At 41.0% G+C, this 21,707-nt stretch overlaps 1 protein-coding gene across 1 annotated transcript; it reads right to left on the bottom strand.

Annotated features, from left to right (window-relative positions):
* Positions 1-940: 940 nt before the first annotated feature.
* Positions 941-20,692, bottom strand: C1H21orf91 (chromosome 1 C21orf91 homolog). Its single transcript, XM_064726559.1, has 5 exons — positions 20,592-20,692; positions 20,054-20,183; positions 6,547-7,062; positions 3,231-3,293; positions 941-2,069 (listed from the first exon to the last, which is right to left on the bottom strand). Exons 2-5 carry the CDS (start codon positions 20,175-20,177, stop codon positions 1,909-1,911), a joined length of 864 nt encoding a protein of 287 aa, XP_064582629.1. The 5' UTR covers positions 20,178-20,183; positions 20,592-20,692; the 3' UTR covers positions 941-1,908.
* Positions 20,693-21,707: the final 1,015 nt, after the last annotated feature.

Genomic DNA, 21,707 nt, shown 5'->3' with positions numbered 1-21,707 from the left:
CTTCATATCTATTCCCAGACTGGCTGTCTGTTCCCAGTAGCAGCCAAGGACAGAAAGGTCTGAGAATCTTGTTGTTTATCTAAAAGGTGGCTGAGAACCTAATTATTTACAGGATCAAGCCTGGGAAAGGCTGCTTTTTCCCTTAGCTGAATACCTTCATGGCCTCTTTCTTTAAGCCATGTCCGAACCAGGCTCTCCACACCTAACCTGCTGGCAGTACTGTTCCTAATCATCCCAGGATCCCCACTGGCCTCCTTGGCCACAAGGAACCTCAGGGATAGTTTGTTCTCCACCAGGACCCTCAGGTTCTTCTCAGAGAGGCTTCTCTTACCTGACCCTTACCTTGGTACCGAATCAACAAGGTTTACCAACACACTTGTATGTGGAGATTAATCCATCTTCTGTCAACTAGAATCAGGGATTTTTCTACTGCCCACTTACACAAGCAATGATGCTGCTGATTTTTTCCCCTCCTGAACCATACAATACTCAGATAAGCTCAAGCCCCTACTCCTGCATTTGTAGAGGGGCTTTGGAACAGCTGGAGGATATGGAAGAAAACAATAAAAAATAATAAAAACACAAATAAAACCAACCTGTCCTATGACACCCAGTTATCACTACACATAGGCCAATCAATAAACATGCTCTGAACTTTGGCTTATTTCTCAGCTTGAGTTTAAAATCAAACCTAAACCTTTCTTCACACTAGGTATGCCTTCAGCTCAGCTATAGAAGTTACTCCATTTTCACTTCAAGAGCTAAAACCACATAAGACTTTTAACTTTTGTGTGTGTGTGTGTATCTTCCACTCATCCCATCCTCCCCCAGATTTTTTCGGTGCAATTCAGCAACTTTCAGCTACCCAAATGCAGCCCTGCAGTATTTTTGGCAGAGACTAAGATTTCCAGTCACGGTAGACTGACATAAGTTTAAAAAATACAAAAGGCTGTTCTGATTTATTATGTATCATTACTAGTTGCATTTCAGAATTAAAACACTTTATCAGTCTGATCCAACTTCATAAATAAATCATAACAAGGCAGTGTAGTATTACAAATTTATTGAGTTTTGTCAAAGTAATTTTTCAGCATTGAAAATTTCACACATATAAAACAACTTCTATGCATTAAAACCAAGGTATGGATTCTTTTTTTAATTTAAAGCAAATGCTGTGCTTTTTTAAACATCTCATGAACCAAATTCTTCAGTTATAAAGCTGATAAAAATAATTGATACACCACTAGAGTTTTTTCTTCAACATGTGAAATTCATCTCTTTGGGAAACAATACTTTTTAAAATTGTATCATGAAAGATACAGACCTGAAAAAGGATAAACAATCATACACAAGGCATAAACGTTACACAGAGTAACTCAGACATTTTATAAAGAGATCTGGAAAAGTACCTAAAATAGTGATATTTATTTAGTATAAAATTTCAATAATAAAATATTGCTCATAATAAATAAGAAAACATGAGTTTCATTAATACTGTTCTCCCCTTAAAGCTCTCTTGGATGTAACAGGATCAGACCTGATCAAAAGTCAAATTTTTATTTTGTCCTCTGTATGAAGGAGGCAGGTTTACAGGCTTCAGGTCATTCTTTGCTAGAAACAATTTTATTATAAACAAAACACAGAATTTGTTTCAAGGCTCATGCGTAGTTATGGGAAAAAATAATAATCCCCAAATGTGAATAAACCTTATTACAGCAGATTTTAATACCCAAAATATTTGCCCTTTTTGTTAAACCCAAAGTGGAATAAGACTTCCCATGGATTATGAATACAAAGAGAAAGCTGCCCAAGTTTTCTCAAATGCTTCTAAATACGGGTGCAGCTGTACTTAAAGTTATCAATGCAGTTAGGGACAGTTTGCTCTAGGGGTGTTGGAGTTGTTTCCCTTTATATGGGGACGTTGGATTTGGTGCCTGCTCTCCCCATCTGCAGGCAGGGCAGCTTGGAGCAGTTCTTGAGCAGCTGCTCGATGGCGATGTGGCGCACGTTGAGCTCCGAGGCCAGCGAGTCCTTCTCCTGCACCTGCTGGGCCAGCTCCTCAAACACATCTGCAACAACAGCACAGGGTCAAGGCACTTAGGAGGCAGTGACAACACTGAGGAAGAGGCACAGATATTTACTTAAGTGGGATCATGCACAGGAGCTCTGCTTTTCCTAGTTCCAGCACAGCTTTGTATGCACGGCAAACTGAACAGCATCACTTTGTTTCTAGTTAGAGACAACCTGAGCCAAGGTGCATTGTCGCAGACATCTTTTATGAAAAATCCTTTCCTTTGGATTTTTCCTCCTGAGAAGCTGAGAGGCCTCAGCAACAAAATGTAAACAATGGTTATCTGCTGCTGTGGAATGCAACAGGTGCATCTGTGATTGGCCCATGTTGGTTGTTTGTAATTAATGGCCAATCACAGCCCAGCTGGCTCAGACAGAGAGTCCAAGCCACAAACCTTTGTTATCATTCCTGCTTATTTTATTCTTAGCTAGCCTTCTAAAGAAATCCTTTCTTCTATTCTTTTAGTATAGTTTTAATGTAATATATATAATAAAATAATAAATCAAGCCTTCTGAAACATGGAGTCAGATCCTCATCTCTTCCCTCATTGAAAAACCCCTGTGAACACGGTCACAGAGCTGAGGGGGCTCAGCCTGGGGTAAAGGAGGCTCAAGGGGGGACATTATCATTCTCTGCAACTGCCTGACCAGGATGCAGCCAGGTGGAATGGGGCTCTTCTCCCAGGTAACAAGTGACAGGATGAGAGGAAATGGTTTAGTTTGCACCAGGCAAAGTTAGATTGGATATCAGGAAACATTTCTTCATGCACTGAAACAGGCTGCCCAGGCAAGTGGTGGAGTCACCATCCCTGGAGGGATTTAACAGACATGGAGATGTGGAATTTAGGAACCACTTGGTTCTGGGGGGGACTTAGCAGTGCTGGGTTAATGGTTGCACTTGATGATCTTAAGGGTCATTTTCAACCTTAACAATTCTACGGTTCTAGTCAAATTCTTCAAGAGAATACTGTGCCAATTTGCAGCACCAAAGCAGATTACATAATGAAATCACTCTATATCACACATTTCTATGCTAAACAAGAGACATCCATTAAAAATGTAATTGACAGAAAGGCAATCAAAATTTTTTTTTTAAAACCAGACCTTTTTTATGACAAAGCACTACAAACCCAAAACAAAGAGTATTGAAAAATTCTCACCCTGGATTTGCTTGAGCAGTTTTTCATTAAGTTGCTTTAACTCTCCTAGAGTCATTGTAGTCACTGCAACAATAAAATCTTTTATTACTACTACCAAAGTCACACAAGCATCCCTAAGCAGACTCCTATTTTCTCAAGATTTCTCCTGTTTGCATCCTAATAATCAACAGATACATGGCAGTAAATCAGGCACAACAGTACTTATCAGTGATTTGGGGAAAATTTGAGAATTTTCTTTTTAATGTTGACACAGACAAGGATTTACTTACTCCATTAGAAAACCCCCTCTTCAATGTTAAAAAGGTGGAAAATCAAGCCCTGAAAAGAGTAGCATCCAGAGTCAGAACTGCTTGGCACATTTAAATATTATACTTGGCACATTTAAATACTATACCCTGCTCCTCTGACTGTAAAACACAATTTCCCCAGTGTAACCCATGAAAGCACATCTGTTAAATGGTGGACAATGAAAAGGGGACAATTCTGAGCCAAGTCCTGCTATGTTTCCCAGCCTGCAAGAAGCAGCTTCCTGACAGAATTTTCAGCATGTGGCTCCCTGTTTTGGTCATCAAGGTCTGTGCTTTATGCATACAGGAATAACTTGCACAGTTTCCACTGAGTATCTCAGTGACAAATGATGAAGGACAATCCTGCCTTGATATGAAGACCAGCATATAAAAATAGGTTTCCTTCTTTGCTCCTGGTGAGAACTAGAAGATCCTCTGTGTCATTCAAAAGCCCTTTTGTATCTCAGGTTGTGTGCACTGATCACCCTCACAGAAAACACACATTAAGCCTCAGAGGAGGGAACTGTGGAAGTGTTCTTCAGTGCCCTTGATCAGCAGCAGGGAATCACTGGTCTGCTTCCTAGGGTTCCCTCAACCCTGCAGTGGGCACACATGGTGCCATGGCTGCTGCTGAGATGCCCTTGTCACCATGGTAAAAAGTGACAATCTGAACACCACAGGGGGTACTGGCCACTGGCACAAGCTTTAAGACCTTGCAATTCTAAAATACTGCTTTTAAACTTTAGCAAAGCTATTTCAGCTACAGCTTAGCAAAGCTTTTATTGCATACTTGAGAGAAAAAATGATGCTGTAGCTTTTTTCCAGAGATTTCTCTGTGCAAAAGGTTTCAACATGGCAAATTTAAAGTCCTGAATTCTGAAAAAGATGGGTTTTAGCTACCCACTGGATTATTTGATTATCCTAAGCCTTCCCTTTCAAACTTTCTCAGAGCTGGCAGTTGTGGGATGTTAAACTGCTGACAGCACTGCCAAGCCAGAGAAGCTGGCAATAGCTAAGACTTGGTACTTGATACATAATCCCAGCTAAGAATAAAACCGATTCACCTTTCTCCTCCATCCGTCAGGTAAAATGGTGCTCCTGCCTACCTTTAGCTACCAATAAACCTGAAAAGTCCCTTCTCACACTTTACCACTCTTCAAGCACCAAAAAAACCCTGACTAAATTTAATATAGCAATTAACAGCTAAAAATGTCAAGATTGCCCCCCCCTTTTATACCCAGTGATAGGATGCTAATTCCCCATTCTTCAGTATTTTCACTAACATTTTGTCATCTGGCAGACAGACTGGTTCACATGTTTCATGTGAGTGTTTTGGGACAGGACTGTTTCATGGCACATTATTCTGATACAGAAGGGAAAGGGAGAAGGAACAGAGTACTGAATTTAAATGGTAAAATATAATTCTATCCACAGCTGAGGCAAACTCTGAAAAAATACTGGCCAAGCTATTTACATTTCCATTAATACTGTTTTTCAGTAGATAGTTATGTTGTTAAGACTGAAAGTATTGCAGTAAGAAAGTACCTAATTCTGGCAGTCCAAGTTTATACCTAACATACAAAATTAATCACAGAGCCTGCAAATGAATGTCTTTCAAAGGTAAATACTGCAAAATACAAGCAAAAATGCTTCAAAGCTGCATTTTGTAGTCAGAAGAAAAAACCTGCTATTGTGCTCAATGCAGATTTAGATTCCCATCCTGAAATCAAAGACTGGAGATAAATTCCAAGTCACTAACTTCAGTTAGACAACCCCATAAACCAGGTCAAGCTTCCATAATTCCCCTGTTATATGCTGTCCTGATTTATGTAATCCCAATTTATGACTCCAGTGGACAGGTGGTCAAACAGCCCAGTGTATCTGTTTTGATTTATGGCTTTAAGGCTACTAATTCACTACAAATGCAACATGACACATCATGCAGCAGTTAAGTAAAATCCTTTCATAAAGAATGAGAGATGACTCAGCTTTGCAAGGATAGAGTTGTCAGTTTGTCAAAAAAGAAAAGGGAGGCTAAAGAAGCCAATTCCAACTTTTTACAGTACCTCTTTCTCTGACTCTTCTGACATTCTGATTCCATTATTAGCTTGTTTTTCATCACCTGTTTTTCCCTGGAATATTTTATCAGTGCTTTTGTTTTCTTTCTCAGGTCTTTTGAAATTCAGAAACCCTCTCCAATCACTTTCCTCATCTACAAATCTAAGAGTGCACATACACCAGTTCAGGACCAAGTACTGCCTAAAAATCAGGATGGTAACAGCACATACCTCCAGGAATCTATTCCTAACACATTTCATGCACCCTGATTTCAGAGACACTAAAATATCCTAGCTTTCTCTAAAGATTTTTTCTAGTGATGTTCTTAACTAATTTTCTGTTATTTTCACCATCACCACAGTCATCAAAACATAGTTCAGGTCTTCTGCTACAGCCTTTAAGAGGACACGGTGGCAGCAGGGCCTTCTCAATTTCTTAAGCTCAAAAAATACAAGAAATAAACAAATCCAGTAAAATGCACTGGAAAGTCTGCTACTATTATTTACCAAGTTTGTTCTGCTACATGACCTCTAATTTCCCCTGCTGTTTAGGGCAGGTCTCTGTGAAATGGAATTCAGGGCAGCATGCGAGTTCAATAAGAGAGAGATTTGCAGGAGCTGAGGAACCTCCACCTCCACAGACAGGGCTGTGCAACTCCCAGGAATGACATATGGAAATTAAATGTTCTGCATACATTAGACATGTCCTGTATCACACTGGGCTACAGCTAAGAGCAAAATAAAATAAAATAAAAATAAAATAAAAATAAAATAAAAATAAATAAAATAAAACCAAAAACCACCAGCCAAACCACCCTATTTGCTCAGCCAGGTAGCTCTTTTTTTCCCCACAGATTTTACATGCTGGATTTCAGGCTGAGAACTAATGCCCTGTAGAGACATGAAGTGGTCAATAGGTATTGAAAGAAAGCCCTTGCTTGCTAGGCTGTGTGTAAATGGATGCATACTCACGTTCCTCCCTGCTGTGCTGAGGATGTCTCCTATGAACACTGGCAAGTGAATCCCCTTCAGCTTTTTCAGCTTTCTGGACCTGGCTGCGGTTGGGCCACAAAACACTGCTGCAGCAGAAGGTAGCACCGAGTCTGAAATCAGTGGATTCTCTTGGTTCCAGCAGAGTCTGTGAGCAGCTTGAGATGCCTCCAGATTTCCCATCTATCCATTTTGCAGAGTATCTAGGTACTGGGGAGTCAAACTGTGGGAGTAACTTTCTATCAGTCTGATGTCTGAAGCTAAAAAGCTGGTGTTGGGATGGTTTTGAGCTTTCAGAATCAGAGTCTAAATCCTTGTTTTGTGCATATTGTATGATCCAGTTAATTTTTTTGCTCAAGATATTTTTTACTTCTGCATAAGGACTTTTAGAGAGCTTTGATCGTGGACAGTCCTGATTTGCTATTAAGTGGAATTTTTCAAAGCAGTCTCTGTGCCCCCTTAAAGATCTTGTATGTAGAAGGTCTGACTTTGGTACTCCTGTAAAGACACAACAGAAAGAAGTTCACTCACTGCTGATTTTTTAATATCTTTATTCACAAGCAACCAAGAAAACAAAAACTTTAGTGATCAGTCTTATCACTGAAGCAAACAAGGGCACCTCACAGTCCAAAATTTGTGAAATTTCCCTCAGGCTTGAGTCCTTGTCACACAAATTGTTTTGCACACCACAATCTTTGGAGCAGGACTTCAGCGTGTGCCTCTTGCACAGTGACAGAGATGAAGCAAACTGACAACTCCACACATGCTGCATCCCCCCTACACACAAATGTATAAGCTGCAGAGGTAAAATAAACCCAACTGTGCTCCAGCAAGTTCTATAGAACGATCCTGAAGAGCAGTCTGACAGCACTCATACAAAGCTCCCATCTTTATGCATAATGTTATCAGCCATCTGCTCAAATACTGCAGAGTGCAGGCTTGTCTCATTCAAGTGGTCAAACATAAGTCAGATTTCAGTCATAGTTTATTATTTTGCACTGGTACAGGCCTGCAGCCTAGCTAGGGAAGCAAGCTCCAATACTGTCAATGTGACGGCAGTCACAGGGGTCTTAGGATGACGTAGAATTTGACTCCATATTTCAGAAGGCTTGATTTATTATTTTAAGATATATATTACATTAAAACTACACTAAAAGAATAGAAGGAAAAGTTTCATCTCAGAAGGCTAGCTAAGCTAAGAATAGAAAAGAAAAGAATGATAACAAAGGCAGCTGCCTCAGACTCTCTGTCTGAGCCAGCTCCGACTGGCCATTAATTACAAACAAGCAGATGAGACCAATCACAGATCCACCTGTTGCATTCCATAGCAGCAGATAACCATCGTTTACATTTTGTTTCTGAAGCCTCTCAGCTTCTCAGGAAGAAAAAATGCCAAGAAAAGGATTTTCATAAAATGTCTGCAACAGCTAGCCAACATTAAACTGCCCTGAAATTCATTGGAGGTGTGCTGCTTTTGGCTGGGATAGAGTTAATTTTTACCTCAGTGTAATAGGGGGCTGTGTTTTGGATTTGCACTGCAGTGTTTTCATTACCACTGAGCAGGGCTTACACAGTCAAGGCCCTTTCTGCCTCTCTCACCATCCTGACAGAGGCTGGGGGCATGCAAGGAGCTGGGGAAGGACACAGGTGGAACAGCTGATCCCAACTGCCCCAAGGGATATCCCACACCAGATGGCATCATGCTCAGTGTATAAAGCTGGGAAACAAGGTGGAAGGGAGGAATGTTTGGAGTGATGGCGTTTGTCATCCCAAGTCACCGTTGTGCATGACAGAGCCCTGCTCTCCTGGGGATGGCTGAACACCTGCACAACCATGGGAAGCAGCGAATGAATTCTTTATTTTGCTTTGCTTGTACAGACAGCTTTTGCTCTCCCTTTAAAACTGTCTTTGTCTCAGCCCACAAGCTGAAATTCTCTCCCCATCCCACTGGGGTTAAACCATGACATCACACAAGATGGATGTTTATTCTCCTCGCTGCTCATACTCCCTCAAAGACTGTTCAAATAGCTACAGCAGGTAACTCAAACCTCTAAGTAACAGCTAGTGATTGACAGGTTAAAAAGGAACACAATCTGTGAAGATCTGCACTTGGTGAGTGAACACAGATGGTATGAGAAATGACTATTCCAGAAAGTTAATAGTGCCCCACTACAAAATTACTTTCTGCTACTTCAGTGGATATTTATTTTTCTTCACATACACAGCAGATTCAGAATCCAAGTCCAGAAAAATAAACAGTTTGTCATTTTTCTCAGTACCCCATATATTACTTGGAAGGGTCTCAATACAATGAAAACCAATTCTGTCAAACAAGTTTAACACTGCAAATAACAATAACATACCTGTCAACCGGAGGTTGAAAGTGCTTAATTTAAAAGTAGTATTTTGAAGTATTTAAAACAACAAACAATGTAACTGGATCTCTGAATCTAGGCAACATGAACCAGCCTGAAGCAATCCTATATTTTAGCCATTAAAAGTGACTAAAATAAAAGAAAACCCATGAAATACAACAGGTAACAAGACCTGGTAACAGAGACATTTATAGACAGTCAGAACAAAGCTACATGTTACAAGTCTCAGTTCTAGTTGATTTACCCTCTTAAATTCTAGTGGTAAAGTGTAATATTCCCATCCCATACAATTAACAAATGATACAATGTTTTCATTAAGTTACTGAATCCCACACTATTCTCAAAACTAATCTTAAAAGCTAAAATTTTTAACATGAAACTGAAAACAAACCCAAGCACTTCATTTTGATTATCTCACTTGCTGGTATCTGCTGTTTGAAGTTGGGGAGTTCAAACATCTAGAGTAGCCATCACAAATTGTTGATTTTCCACTCTTTGGGCAGCACTGAAATTTAAGTGCATTATTTTCTGGCTGAGTTCCTGAGAGTGCACACAATTTATGGGGCAAAAATATCTAAAAAAACTGGAAAATAAAAGAAAACAGCAGTGGAATTAATTTTGTTCTTAGGAGCAGAGGAAAACGTAAAATCATGAAAACAGATGTTCCTTCTGTTCATGAGGTAACTGTTAGAAGAAACAAAACTCAGATACACTCTTTACTCCAGAGGTAAGAGTAAGGGGGCACTTTATTCCTCCTTTCAGTGGGCAGTCAAGATTCTCCACATCTCAAAATACTTTTCAACCTCTCTCAGCAAACAAATAACAACTTTTCTTAAACTCTGCATAATCTGCTGCCTACTTGCAATGCTATTTTACCTCTCTATCTTTACACAGACTTAAAAACCCCAACAAACATTTCTATTAAAAACAAGAAAGACAAGTAGTTTGTTTTCATGGCTTATCAGCACCATTTAAATAGAGCAAGCCTGCTTAACTCAAGTAGCATGATGGAAATCTTAAGTCCTTAAGCCATCAAGGGAAAGCAAACAGTGTCAAGTGAAATTATACGGGAAATATATTCACAACACTACAAAGCCTAGAAAACTAGAGTGATTTGTTGAATGTTACTTGCTTTATCTAGGTGATTCTTCAAAATTCTACTTTGTTGCTGCTCATAGTGCTCTCTTTTAGTTCCAGAAAATAATCAATGGGCTGAAAAACATGCTTTGCTCAATTTTCCATACAATAATGCTCAGGAACCCACCTAAAAAAGACACCTGCACACCAAATGACAGAATAGTGCTGGTATCATTTATAAAAAGAAATTCCTTTGAGGCTGCTTCATTATTTCAATGACAATTAATGTTACTTGTCCAGTAGGAGAGGAGCATAAGACCACACAAAATAGCCAGCACACAAATTGTTACACAAAGAAAGAACAAGTGCAGCATGACCTCATGAAGCCCCAAATGAATTATGTCCAAGTCTTAACCTCAAGGTTATTCAAGTGTTTCCTTCTGATGAATTTATCTTTTAAGAGTTCTGAACATTGCTAACTTCCCCATTCTAAAGGCATGCTGCTCAAAGAGATCTGTTTTATCTGAACTCAGTAATGGAGTGCCTGAAATGAGCAATTATTACAGAATAAAAAAAAGTTACTTCAAGAGTTTAAGCTTTGCTATTTATATATCATAATGTCCCTCTTTCTGAGCACAGGGCAAGTTATTGCAAAACACTTCCAGTATACAGAATTTACATCCTACCCCTTCTCTTATTCCACAAAACCCTCAAAGGGGTCCTATCTAAGGAATCTTGAATAAAGTAAGGAACTGAAAATGTGCAAATCCAAACCAGTTTTGCAGAGAACTGCTAACAGACCTGTTTCAGCTTTCACAGAACTGGTTTGGATTTTTACTGTGACAACCACACACAAAACTAAAACAATCATCCACATCTCTTTTGTTCTAAGGTGACAATTAGTCCTTTCCCATGCAGAGAACATCAGCCATAACCTTCTGGAAGAGCTGAGCAGGGACAGCAGCTGCAGTGCCAGCACAAGCTAACAACCACACACCAGAATCACAGCAAGTTAGGGGATGGTTCTCTGGAACAAATCCTTCTGTTGTGGGCAATACCATCAGCCTTATGAGGCAGAAAAGATGTCCATTTCTCTTTGGGAAGATTTCATGCTTCACTCAGACTACTTCACATTTTTCCCCTCATCATAACTGCAGAAAAAGCTACAATCTGGTGAGCTGGCATGGACCAAGTGATATGTAAAAATGATTCAGTTTTATTGCTTTATTCAAAACAGATGAATAAAGCATGACAAGACTTCTGTACAAAACAAGAAGCAACACTGTAATTTTGATAAACAGCTATTGTGAGTTTCGGGGACTTTCACAGGGTTTCAGTTCTGTCTCCACATTTCTGTTTGCTAACATCAGCCTCAATCTTTCTTACTTTTTGTCTGGTTCTTCAAATCTGCAATCATGAAACCATCAACTTCTCCTCCCTGCTGCCCCATTTGCAGGTATGTACATTTGCTCTGTCTTACCTTCCAAGAGCAGGATAGCAGACTATGTTCAAGTACACTCTAAGTTTCACGTTTACTTCTTCAGAGAAGGAAAAACCCCTCAAAATCCAACAAAAATACCCCATCCAACAACCACACAGAGAAGAAAAGTTTAATTTGCAGGGGAAAAAAAATCCTACAAAATTCACTAATATCCAGAAGACCATATCTAACAAACTTAAGACAGCACAGATGCTATTAGGAAATGAGCTCATGCCAGAGATCATTCCTCAAGTGCACATGATTCACAGGCTGATGCCAAACCCTCAGACAAATCATAAAACAACATAACTGCTTACAATCCATTGTTTGTTTCTGATTCTAGTAACTCATGTGTCCTAGATGAAATATGAACATATCACTTCACTCAACAATACCTTTGCATACTGACTTGAAGAACAGGACTTCCTCCACAAGTGCCTAATGCTTAGGGGGAAAAAAAAACCTCAACCCAAACCCCGACTTTCAATTTATAAGCCATGCAAGGCAGCCAGTCAACATGATTCCTAATCCACTCCTACAAGGTAATTTTGTAAATGCATGACTAGCAATCAGGCAGTTTAATACATATTTTTTTAACTTCTATTTATTCCTAACTGTAAAGAAGCTGAGGAGGGAGAATATTTACAAGATAACCAGGTGAGCAATCACACCTCAACAAATTCTACCCCATTTTAAGGCATTTGTACTTGAAAGTAAATGAGTTTTGATCACATTAAAGTTTTTTGCTTTCTGGCTCTTTTGAGGGTAAGAAACCTACAAAGACTATTTCTGCCTTTGCAACTGATTCACTGAGAACTGTGTATAACTCTTCTTCATTATAAAGACACAGAACAAAAAGTGAAATGTTTGCTTATATGAGCAAGTGAAATGTTTGTTTATATAAAGCTGGCTAGAAGAGTTGTCCTATTTAGAGATTATAATACTAATCAACAAGTCCAATTCAAAAGGAATGTTCTTGAATACCAAGATTATTCCACATCCCTTCACAAATGTTTCCACAGAAAAAAATACATCAGTGATCATTAGCCTGCTTATCTTCAACAGTGGGTTTTTTTTCATTTGTTTGCTATTTTCTTTAAAAAAAGACAAAAACCAACCAAACTTCTTATTTGGTCTTTCAGATCCATCAGTTGGAAATAAGCTTACATTCCCTTCTTAGCATTTTCTAATGTACTGCTGTAAACTAATTTATTTTTTGCAATGGTGAATAGCAGCTGAAGTAGAACATCCTCCCTGAATCTAAGATGAACTAAAATTAACAGGAATATTTGTAGAGACATGAATAGTCGAGGATAAGTTTGTACTATGCCATTAGTTACTTAAAGCCTCCTTAAAGAATTTACAAATACTTGTGGGTAAGATTTATACCTGAGCATCTCTTCTGCCTCCAGTTTGAGCTGGCTGTGGAGACCTAACAGGTAACAGGTTATTCCTTCACAGGCAGTGAAGAAATGCTTCTCAGGCACAATTCACCCCACCTGAAACACTGAACTACAAAGAGATTTGTGACAGACACCTCTGCTCCTCTCCCTTCACCCTAGACTAAGCAAGAACCCCTGCCTGTGGCTGCTCACGTTCAGAGCCCTGGTCCTCACTGTGTGCTCCCAGATGTTCCAGCTGCTGCTCCCCTCAGCAGCACTCTGTAAACAGGGATGTTCAGCCAGCTCATGGAACAGCTCCCGGACATCTGTGAGCGTCCACTGGGAGCACAAGGCTCAGATGAGCCCCAGTGTGGTTTACCTTGTGTGCAGACACAAAGGCTACACAAGACACTCAATGTTGATGCCTGTTTATTTTAAGCCACTGCTGCTTACCACAAGTGCTGAAAGAGGGGGCTTCCCAGAAAAGCAGATCCCAAAAATGCATGAGACAAAAGCAGCCCATGATAACCTAAGACAACAAGTTATCCGCATGTCTAAATGACAAAAACCTGATATTCTTCAGCTGTACAATTCTGCCAACACTGAAAAGCAGGATCATTAGAGATGTGCATCTCCAGTGCATCTGCTTGACAAGATGTAAAGCCAACTGCTATTTTTAAGGGTTTACATGAAATCTCATTTGAGAGTTAAATCTTATGATTTATTAGACTGGCTAGAAGGAAGATGCCAGTGCCATTCATTAACTTCTAAAACCAGACACTTTGCAAATACTAGATATTATCTTGTTCATAAATTAAAGTTCTCTCCTTGCTTTCATATGATAATGCCAGTACTTTCCATATATCAAGTGTGCACACAAATCACCTCCCACTTCATTCCTATCAGCTCATTTGTATTTTAGCACAGAGCAAAGATATCAACAGAACAGAAATCCAGCTGGCCCCTTAAATATATTTTCAAAAATCATGCTCCTTATAAACTACTTTACTAAGAAGAATTTGCTCCTGTATTAAACAAAGCAATGACTGATGAAAACTTCACTACTGAAAATATTATATCACATACTTTGTAAGAAAAATCAGTTAAATAGACCTAGAAGACAGTGGAAGTCATAAGCTGGTATTTCTGCAGTCTGGATGATGCCAGGTAACATAAATACTCAATTATCTTGTTTGCATGGACAAACTTCCCAAATCTGCACATGAAGAATGCAAAAATGTTTTATTGAACCAGCTCCACATCTTGGCATTACTCAGTGGTACTTGTACAGCATTCAGAGTAAGAACAGCATCTCCAATCATGCTCAGACTTGAATGTGTAGTTAAGAGCTTTAGTGGAAACTGCAGCTAATTTCACATGTCCATTCAACTTTGCAGAAATGAGTCATACCCCTGGCCTGCAAATGCTACCTTGACACAAGTTCTCATCTGTCTAGCTTAAAGAGCAACGATGGAAATTTTTATCTTTTATTGCCAGAATAATCTATTTTACTGTTTATTATTTCATTAACACGGTAAAAATAAGGATGTGTAATATTCTGGAACAGAATTAAATTAGTGATTTCCACTTTTTTCAACTATACCTTACAACACATTTTAGTTCAGTGAGATATTCTTCTGTAGGGTGTAAAAAGGAAAAAAAACCCTGAAATTTCAATGCTTACACATTTGCAACAACTAAACCCACCCCCTCTTTTTTTTTTTTTAATGAATACAGAATGAGAATATTATACAAGATTTTATAGACCTTAACAGGAAAAAAGCTGTGTGGCAAGACAGATTTATTTATAACATCCTTGTCTCAAACTGGAGACTCAGATGCACTAACCTGATGCTGAAATTGCCTCAAAGCTGAGTCTATCAGCCCTTTAAAGGACCATGGAAACCTAACTACCTCAACATAAATCAGGGGAATGGATGCCCAGTACTTACACTGTCTCTTATATTACAGGACCTGGGATGGGAGCTGTCATTTGCTATTCAGCTGCTCAGCTCTAAACAGAAATGGAAGTGAGCCAGTTTGCTTGTCAGCCAGCATTCTCCAAGATATTATTGTTGCTAGTAGCACTGGACAAGCAAAAGAGTAACAAATCATCTCAAACAATCACATTTTCCACTTCTATTACCATTTGTCTCCATTACAACTCTTGAATGTGAGGAAATGCAGGTTTTTAAATAATTCTTCATTAAGAAATACCAGCATAAACCCAATTAAAGACAGATACACTATGTAAAGTCATGTAAAGGTAAGTCATAATTGTGACAGACTTCTAAGCTTGATGTTCAATATCTTGAAGCTGGGATTTCCACAGGTGTCCAGAGGATCCCAGGACAGAGCTGCCTTGTGCAATGCCTTCCCATGGGAAGAAAGCTGAACACCTCTAAGCAGCAGCACAGGCAGGAGCCTCTGGCTGCTGCTGTGTGAGGGGTGAGACACAGGGTACAGGGTCACACAGAGCCACACACTGGCTTGGGCTGCAAGGAACTCCCAAGATCATCTCATTGCAACACCTTCCACTAGAGCAGGGCGCTCAAAGCTCCATCCCACCTGTCCTAAAAACACCTCTAGAGATGGAGCATCCACAGCTTGGAAATGGTACAACCAGAGTTTCAAAACACCATATTCAGGCAGAGGATTTTGTTTTGTTCATGTATACATTTACAGTTTTTATACATACACGTGTTGGGAATTTAGCTGACTAGAGACTGGAAAAGTACAAAGCCGTGGCTAATTCCAAGTCCTGCACCTGCAAGATAGCGTGTCCTTGGGCCTAGCTGAGTATGATAAAGAAATGGACAGCGAGACCTGAGAAGTAGAGAGTGTAGGCCCAAAGGAATGAGGAAGAGTTGATGGTATAGTTTAACCAATAGATTGCTTGGCTTACAGAATATTCATAAGCTTATTATTTGCTGTATAAGTGTTTGATGCTTTCTTCAATAAACTGGACCTGTGATGAACCATCTGGTGTCCTGGTCCCCTTCCTTCGACATACACAAGCATGCATTTTTCAGTTTTCATGCATTTCTCCCCACCCCTGGTATCACAGCAGATTTGTTAGTACTGTGTCTCTGCTAGCAGAGTTCAGTATTTTCTCATATGCTAATGAAATTAAAAAGAAGAACTTTGTTTCCACTAACACACAACACGTGATTTCCTGGCTTATGCAAACCAGTCACAGATGAATTTAAAACATTTCCTGTTTCAATCCACTGATTACTACTGTGACACCCACTCAGAAAAGCAAACAATGCACCCTCTCTGATGCTCCCTTCATCTGCACAAGGCAAACAAAGCCCAACATTAAAGCCCTGCAGATCCTGCCCACCAGGATATTCTAAACCCCATGTACAACTTTAAAAACACTGCCCACAATCAGCTTCATCTTTCAAAATGTTTAGTATTTCACATGTAAGTGCTTTGCATATTTTAAACCTTAAGAAGCACATTAATATTCTGTTGTATCATCTGACTGTGAACCTTCAGACACAAAAGCCAGTTTGGCAACAGTAGTATTTAGGTGTAGCTTAGTACACTCAGCTTTCCTGAGTGTGAATCCTCAAACTGAGTGAGCTGGATGAGCCAGTGCAACAGGAAAAAAACACTGCCCTTTGCAGAGACAACACTGCTCTCACCTCTTCTAGGCTGAACACCAGAACCACTAAACTCTGCTGAGCATGTTGCTCTTTCCTTGCTCAAGAAAGACAGATGATATTTAACAGGGTTAAGTTTAAACCTGCATGTTGGCTTTGGTTACTCCAATGCCCACGTTCTCTTTTCTTCTCCCCTTGCTATCACTGTTCCAGTCAGCTTCAGAGAAACAGATCCTATAATCCATATTTATCCCTCCTGAATAAATTCTGGGACTGACACCACAGCTGATCTCCCAGTTACACTCAAACCAGCAGCTTCTGTGAATTAACAGAACTTAGAAGCATAATCACAGTTTATTTCACTAAAAGACTAAAAATCTATTATTATAAAAATAATGATGGAGACCTGATATCTGATAAAAATGATACGTTTTATGGCACAGTAACTGATTTCCTTAAATAGAAATTCAACAGTTATTTAATCAAGACAGAAGACAGATTAAGCTTTCTGTATAGCAGTATTCTCTATAAAGGACTATAAAAGAAACACAATTTTCCCCCCAGTTATGTAACACTACCAAGATACTGTCCAAACATAATAAAGGTTACAAATAAACACTCCAATGTCAGGAAAGTAAGGGCTGAGCCATGTCATAACATTAATCCAGACATGAATCATTATTAGAGATGGGGATGGTCTCCAATCCCCCATTTCTAATTCCTCCTCTTACTGACCCAAGACAATCAACAACAATCAGCCAATCTCAACCATCAAGACACAGGCAAACCTGTCCAGCTGCTGAACTCACAGATGCCAGGAGCTGCAGAGATTCACCACCACTAGATTACACTGTAATTAAGTGCAGCTAAGCAAATTATATTTCTGTAGTATTTTGTTCACAGACACTTGAGAAAGTCTGTTTTGAGGGTTCAGCTGCATCAGTTCCCAGCACATGGACTTGCCATGTCCATGTTTAAGCAGTCACATGCTGCTGGCATGAGGGGAAACAGAACTGTCTTCAGCAGTTTTGTTAATATGATGCCCTGCTAAAAAAAGAAAAAAGCCTACTTCCAGAATTTCATACCTAGACTCAGATATTTAGGTCAGAAAAGACCTTCAAGATCACTGAGTCCAACTGCAAACCTAGGATTGCCAAGCCCACTGCCAGCCCTTGCACATCCATCTGTAATTCTCCTTTCTATCCTGACCCAGCTCCTGGTGCAGACTGCACGGTCAGGAAAGATGGAAGAGGTGCCACACATTCCAATTAAGTCAGACAGCACTTTACCACATGGAAGCTAACAGGGTGCTGCAAACTGTGGGAGTACTCAAGCATCCTGCAAGATGCTGAGCTGTGACTAATAGCCTGCCTGCTCTCCACCAGCAGCTATTTCCTGCTTCTCCGAGGGAGCAGCTCCACACCAAAAATGAGCAAGCCTGAGTTAGCTGTTGCATGAGTATCTTTTTTAGAATTGCCTACTTCACTTCCTGAAATACTTAATTTATGTATGGGTTTTAATTGCTGGCAGTTTTAAATATGATGCTGCATAAAAAGACAAACGACCAGCGAGATCGACACTCGTTTGGAAGTGTGGGATAACACATCCACAGGAGTTGGTGCAACTTGCAGCTGATTCTGTTCAACAAGGTTTAATGCATCTGAACTCCATTAAAACATAACCAGGAGGTCAGTATGAAAACATCCAGCATAACATTGTGCTTTAGTGAATTACAGTTCATGCTGTACCCAGGGCTGCCAAAAGACTTACAAAAATCAGACTTTGTCACAAAAAAATACAGGAATGTAGAGATATGTCAAAAGTAGGAAAAGTGTGACCAGAGGTATGGTAAAGAGCTGACTCATGCAGTAGTTCAGCTAAAAAGCCTTATAATGACTCTATATAAAAAGTCACTGACACATCCTCTGCCACTTTCAAGCCTCTCCTCCCTATGAGCAGTAACAGAACATCTTTTCAAAGTGGCACACAAAAGAGAGACTATCAGAAATTGAGGCATTTTGATGTTAACATGATCAAAGATATGTGTACTTTTATTATGCAAAATAAAAGAATGGCCTATAACTTCAGGGAAGCTTTTATCACTATTCTATTCCATGCAGCCTCCTTTTAAAATTAACTGGAAATTTAGAAGATTATGTAAAGGTTTCCACAGATTAAGTCTTTCCTAGCACCAAGGCTATTTTAGAGCAAAAAATCCCAAACCTATTCCACTTAAAACACATGATCACTTTGTAAAGTCACAGCCATAACAATCAGCTTTGACAAATCCACAGCTTATCTCAAACAACAGAGCACAGAAACCATCCAGCAATTTTTTAATGTGTTCTATCACTTTCAACACTTTCAAAACAAAACTAGATTAGTAGTGTAATGGAAGCACTTAATTCTCAGTGTGCTGGTATGTTTTCAAAGCCTACAGAGAGAAACATCCTCTCTCCATATTGAGAAGTCTAAACCTAACATTCCAAAGCAGTAAGAAAACTCAAAGAAACTGACTTAGGTTAGACAGCTGCTCTTGAGTTTCAACAAAAACTACAAGTACACAGGCATCTCTCTTCTCAACAAAAGCAAAAACATGTCAATTACTTCTGAAGTATCAGAGTAGTGTTCACATTGAAATGCACTGCCTCTACTAGCAACAAAAGTCTATAATCTGTTATCAAGAAATGAAAACAGTAATGATGGGACTGATCACATAACACTGTTGAGATCCTCATATTCAATTGCCTCACAGCAACATAAATTACTCTGGGTAGTCATATCTACATATAATTGGCATAGATCACTCTATGTAAGGGGAAGAAGTTACTTTGCTGCTCCAAAGACAAACAATTTGACTTAAAAAGGGACAAAAATAATCTACTGCTCATTCTTGTATGAAGAAAAGCAACAAGATGGGGAAATTCTTTACCAAAACAGGTTGAAAATTTTAAAAACACTGTTCTGGAGGCCAAAATGGTTCTACAAGATTAGTCTTTTAAAAGATGGCACAAATTTCTACTTTACAATCTGCTGACTTTAGGAAGCTTTGACAATGAACTCTGTTTTATCACATTACACATACTAACATTTTATGAAAACAAAAATAAATTTTGAAATTTATTTCATAATTTCAGAAAGGAAATATGAAAACAATAATTTGGTTCCCCAGAGCAGATCTAGTGAAAGCAAAGTGATCTGCTTCCAAAAACCTTGAATATCATGCTATAAAATTTGCAATTTAAGCTTGCTTTATACATAGACTCCTCAAATCATTGAGCAAATAAAGGCAGAACGTGATTCAGACTCCAAGTCCAACATCAGCGGTCTAATGCCAGGAGATGGAATAAAAACACCAGGGCATTCCAGAGGCTCTGGAAAGAGGGGGCTCACCTTCACATCTGGAGGAGCAGCACCCACCTTTAGAGCTAGAAAACACTGATTTCAAACTTTATCTACAGACAGGCGTTTCCAAACCCGATGGAAGCTTTGGAGGAGCCGTCTGTGCGCTCAGCCCCGGTCGGGCCGGCCCAGCAGGGCTCCAGCTCCCATGGAATCTCTCACCTTCGATGTTCAGCTCGAAACAGACGTGGCAGAAGGACAGGGTTTCCTTCTCGGTGCCCAGCTTGCAGACGCTGCAGATGTTGTCATCGTCCAGGTCGATGCTCACGAACTGCTCCTCGTTCATAGTGCCCTGCGGAGGGGTCAAGGCACGGCACGGTCACTGCGGAGCCACCCGGGCCGCGCCGCCGAGGGGAGGGCCCGCAGCGGGGCGGGAGCGTCCCGGCAAAGTTTTCCCTTCAGACAAACGGAGGCCAGGCCGCACGGACCGAGATTCCCCCTTCCCTCGCCCGAAGGCTGCCCCGTCCCGTCCTGCTCCGCAGCCACTCCATCACCAGCTCCATCAGCGCTGCCCCTTCCCTCCCTCCGCGCACCAGCGGCGCGGGCGCCCCTCCACCGCCCGTACCGCGACACCCCCGGCTCTGCCCTAACCCCTACCGCTAATCCTACCCCGGTCCCGTATCCCAGCCCAGATCCCGTATCCCAGCCCCGGCACCCAATGCCAGCCCCGATCCCGAATCCCAGCCCCGTCCCCTCTCACCGCCGCCCGCCCCGGCCGCGCTCCGCTTTGTCCGCCCTCCCGCGCCGCCGCCGCCGCTCTCGGCGCCCGGCACCGCCCGCCGCTTCGGGCCGGCACCACCGCCCGGCGGCACGGGGGGACACCGGGGGGCTCGGACCGCGCCCCGCCGCACTCGGACGGCTGGAGTGGCCTCGGAGCTGGGCAGCGAAGCGTGATGAGCCAAGAGCTCCGGTTCTCCCCGGGTCTCCGGGCGGGCAGGGCGGCGGAGAGAGGCCGCGCTCCCCCCGCAGCAGTTGGTCTGCGCCGCGCGGGCGGCGGGCGGGCGGGGCTCCTGTCGCGACTGGGCTGCCCGGCGTGACTCACCCGGAGCGCGCCCGTACCGTGACACTGATGCTGAGCGCGCTCCTGTCGCGACTGGGGCTGCCCGGCGTGACTCACCCGGAGCGCGCTTGCACCTCTGACACTGATGCTGAGCGCGCTCCTGTCACGTGGCGCCGATGAGCGCTGGAACGCGCCGTGACACTGATGCTGAGCGCGCTCCTGTCGCGACTGGGGCTGCCCGGCATGACTCACCCGGAGCGCGCATGCACCGATGGCACTTGTGAGAAATGCCAATTACTTGTTTTTAAAATTTTAAAAGTTTAATAGTAATAAAGTGGTTATAAAAATAGTAATACAATTAGAGTAATAATGGTTTGGACAATTTGAATAAGGACAATATGAGACAATAGAGACAAAGAGTTACGGACGGTCCGGGTAATTTCTGGGCAGCAGGAGCCCGAAAAAGGACACACGTTAATAGAGGATTAACCATTAAAAGCAATAGCCTGTTGCATATCCATACAGCTCATACATGATGCATAAATTCCATTCAAACACAGGATTCTATCTGGTCATTGTCAACTTCTTTGTCCGAATCCTAACAGCACCTTCGGGGTGGGAAGAAGTTTGTTTCTTCTGATAAGAAGGCAATAAATTCTTTTTCTCTGAAAGATTTAGGTATCCTGTGACTGCTATCTTGCTGTGAGTCTTTTCTTTAAAAAAAGGTATCTTACATAGCATAGTTTCTATTTTAACATTTTGTTATAACCTAAAACTATATTTAACACACTACTTAAGAGAATTAATACATTACTT

The sequence above is a fragment of the Zonotrichia leucophrys genome, chromosome 1 (genome assembly GCF_028769735.1).
Source record: "Zonotrichia leucophrys gambelii isolate GWCS_2022_RI chromosome 1, RI_Zleu_2.0, whole genome shotgun sequence".
Lineage (NCBI taxonomy): Eukaryota > Metazoa > Chordata > Aves > Passeriformes > Passerellidae > Zonotrichia > Zonotrichia leucophrys.
Note: the sequence above shows the minus strand (reverse complement) of the source record. Positions and strands in the feature narration are given on the sequence as shown.

Bases quoted from the DNA above. Each gene is read 5' to 3' on its own strand.
- C1H21orf91 (XM_064726559.1), bottom strand. From the start codon at position 20,177: ATGAACGAGGAGCAGTTCGTGAGCATCGACCTGGACGATGACAACATC. The intron at 7,063-20,053 runs GTGAGAGATTCC...GTGTCTTTACAG, and splicing joins TTTCGAGCTGAACATCGAAG to GAGTACCAAAGTCAGACCTT. The intron at 2,070-3,230 runs GTGAGAATTTTT...CTGTTGTTGCAG, and splicing joins ACTGCTCAAGCAAATCCAGG to ATGTGTTTGAGGAGCTGGCC.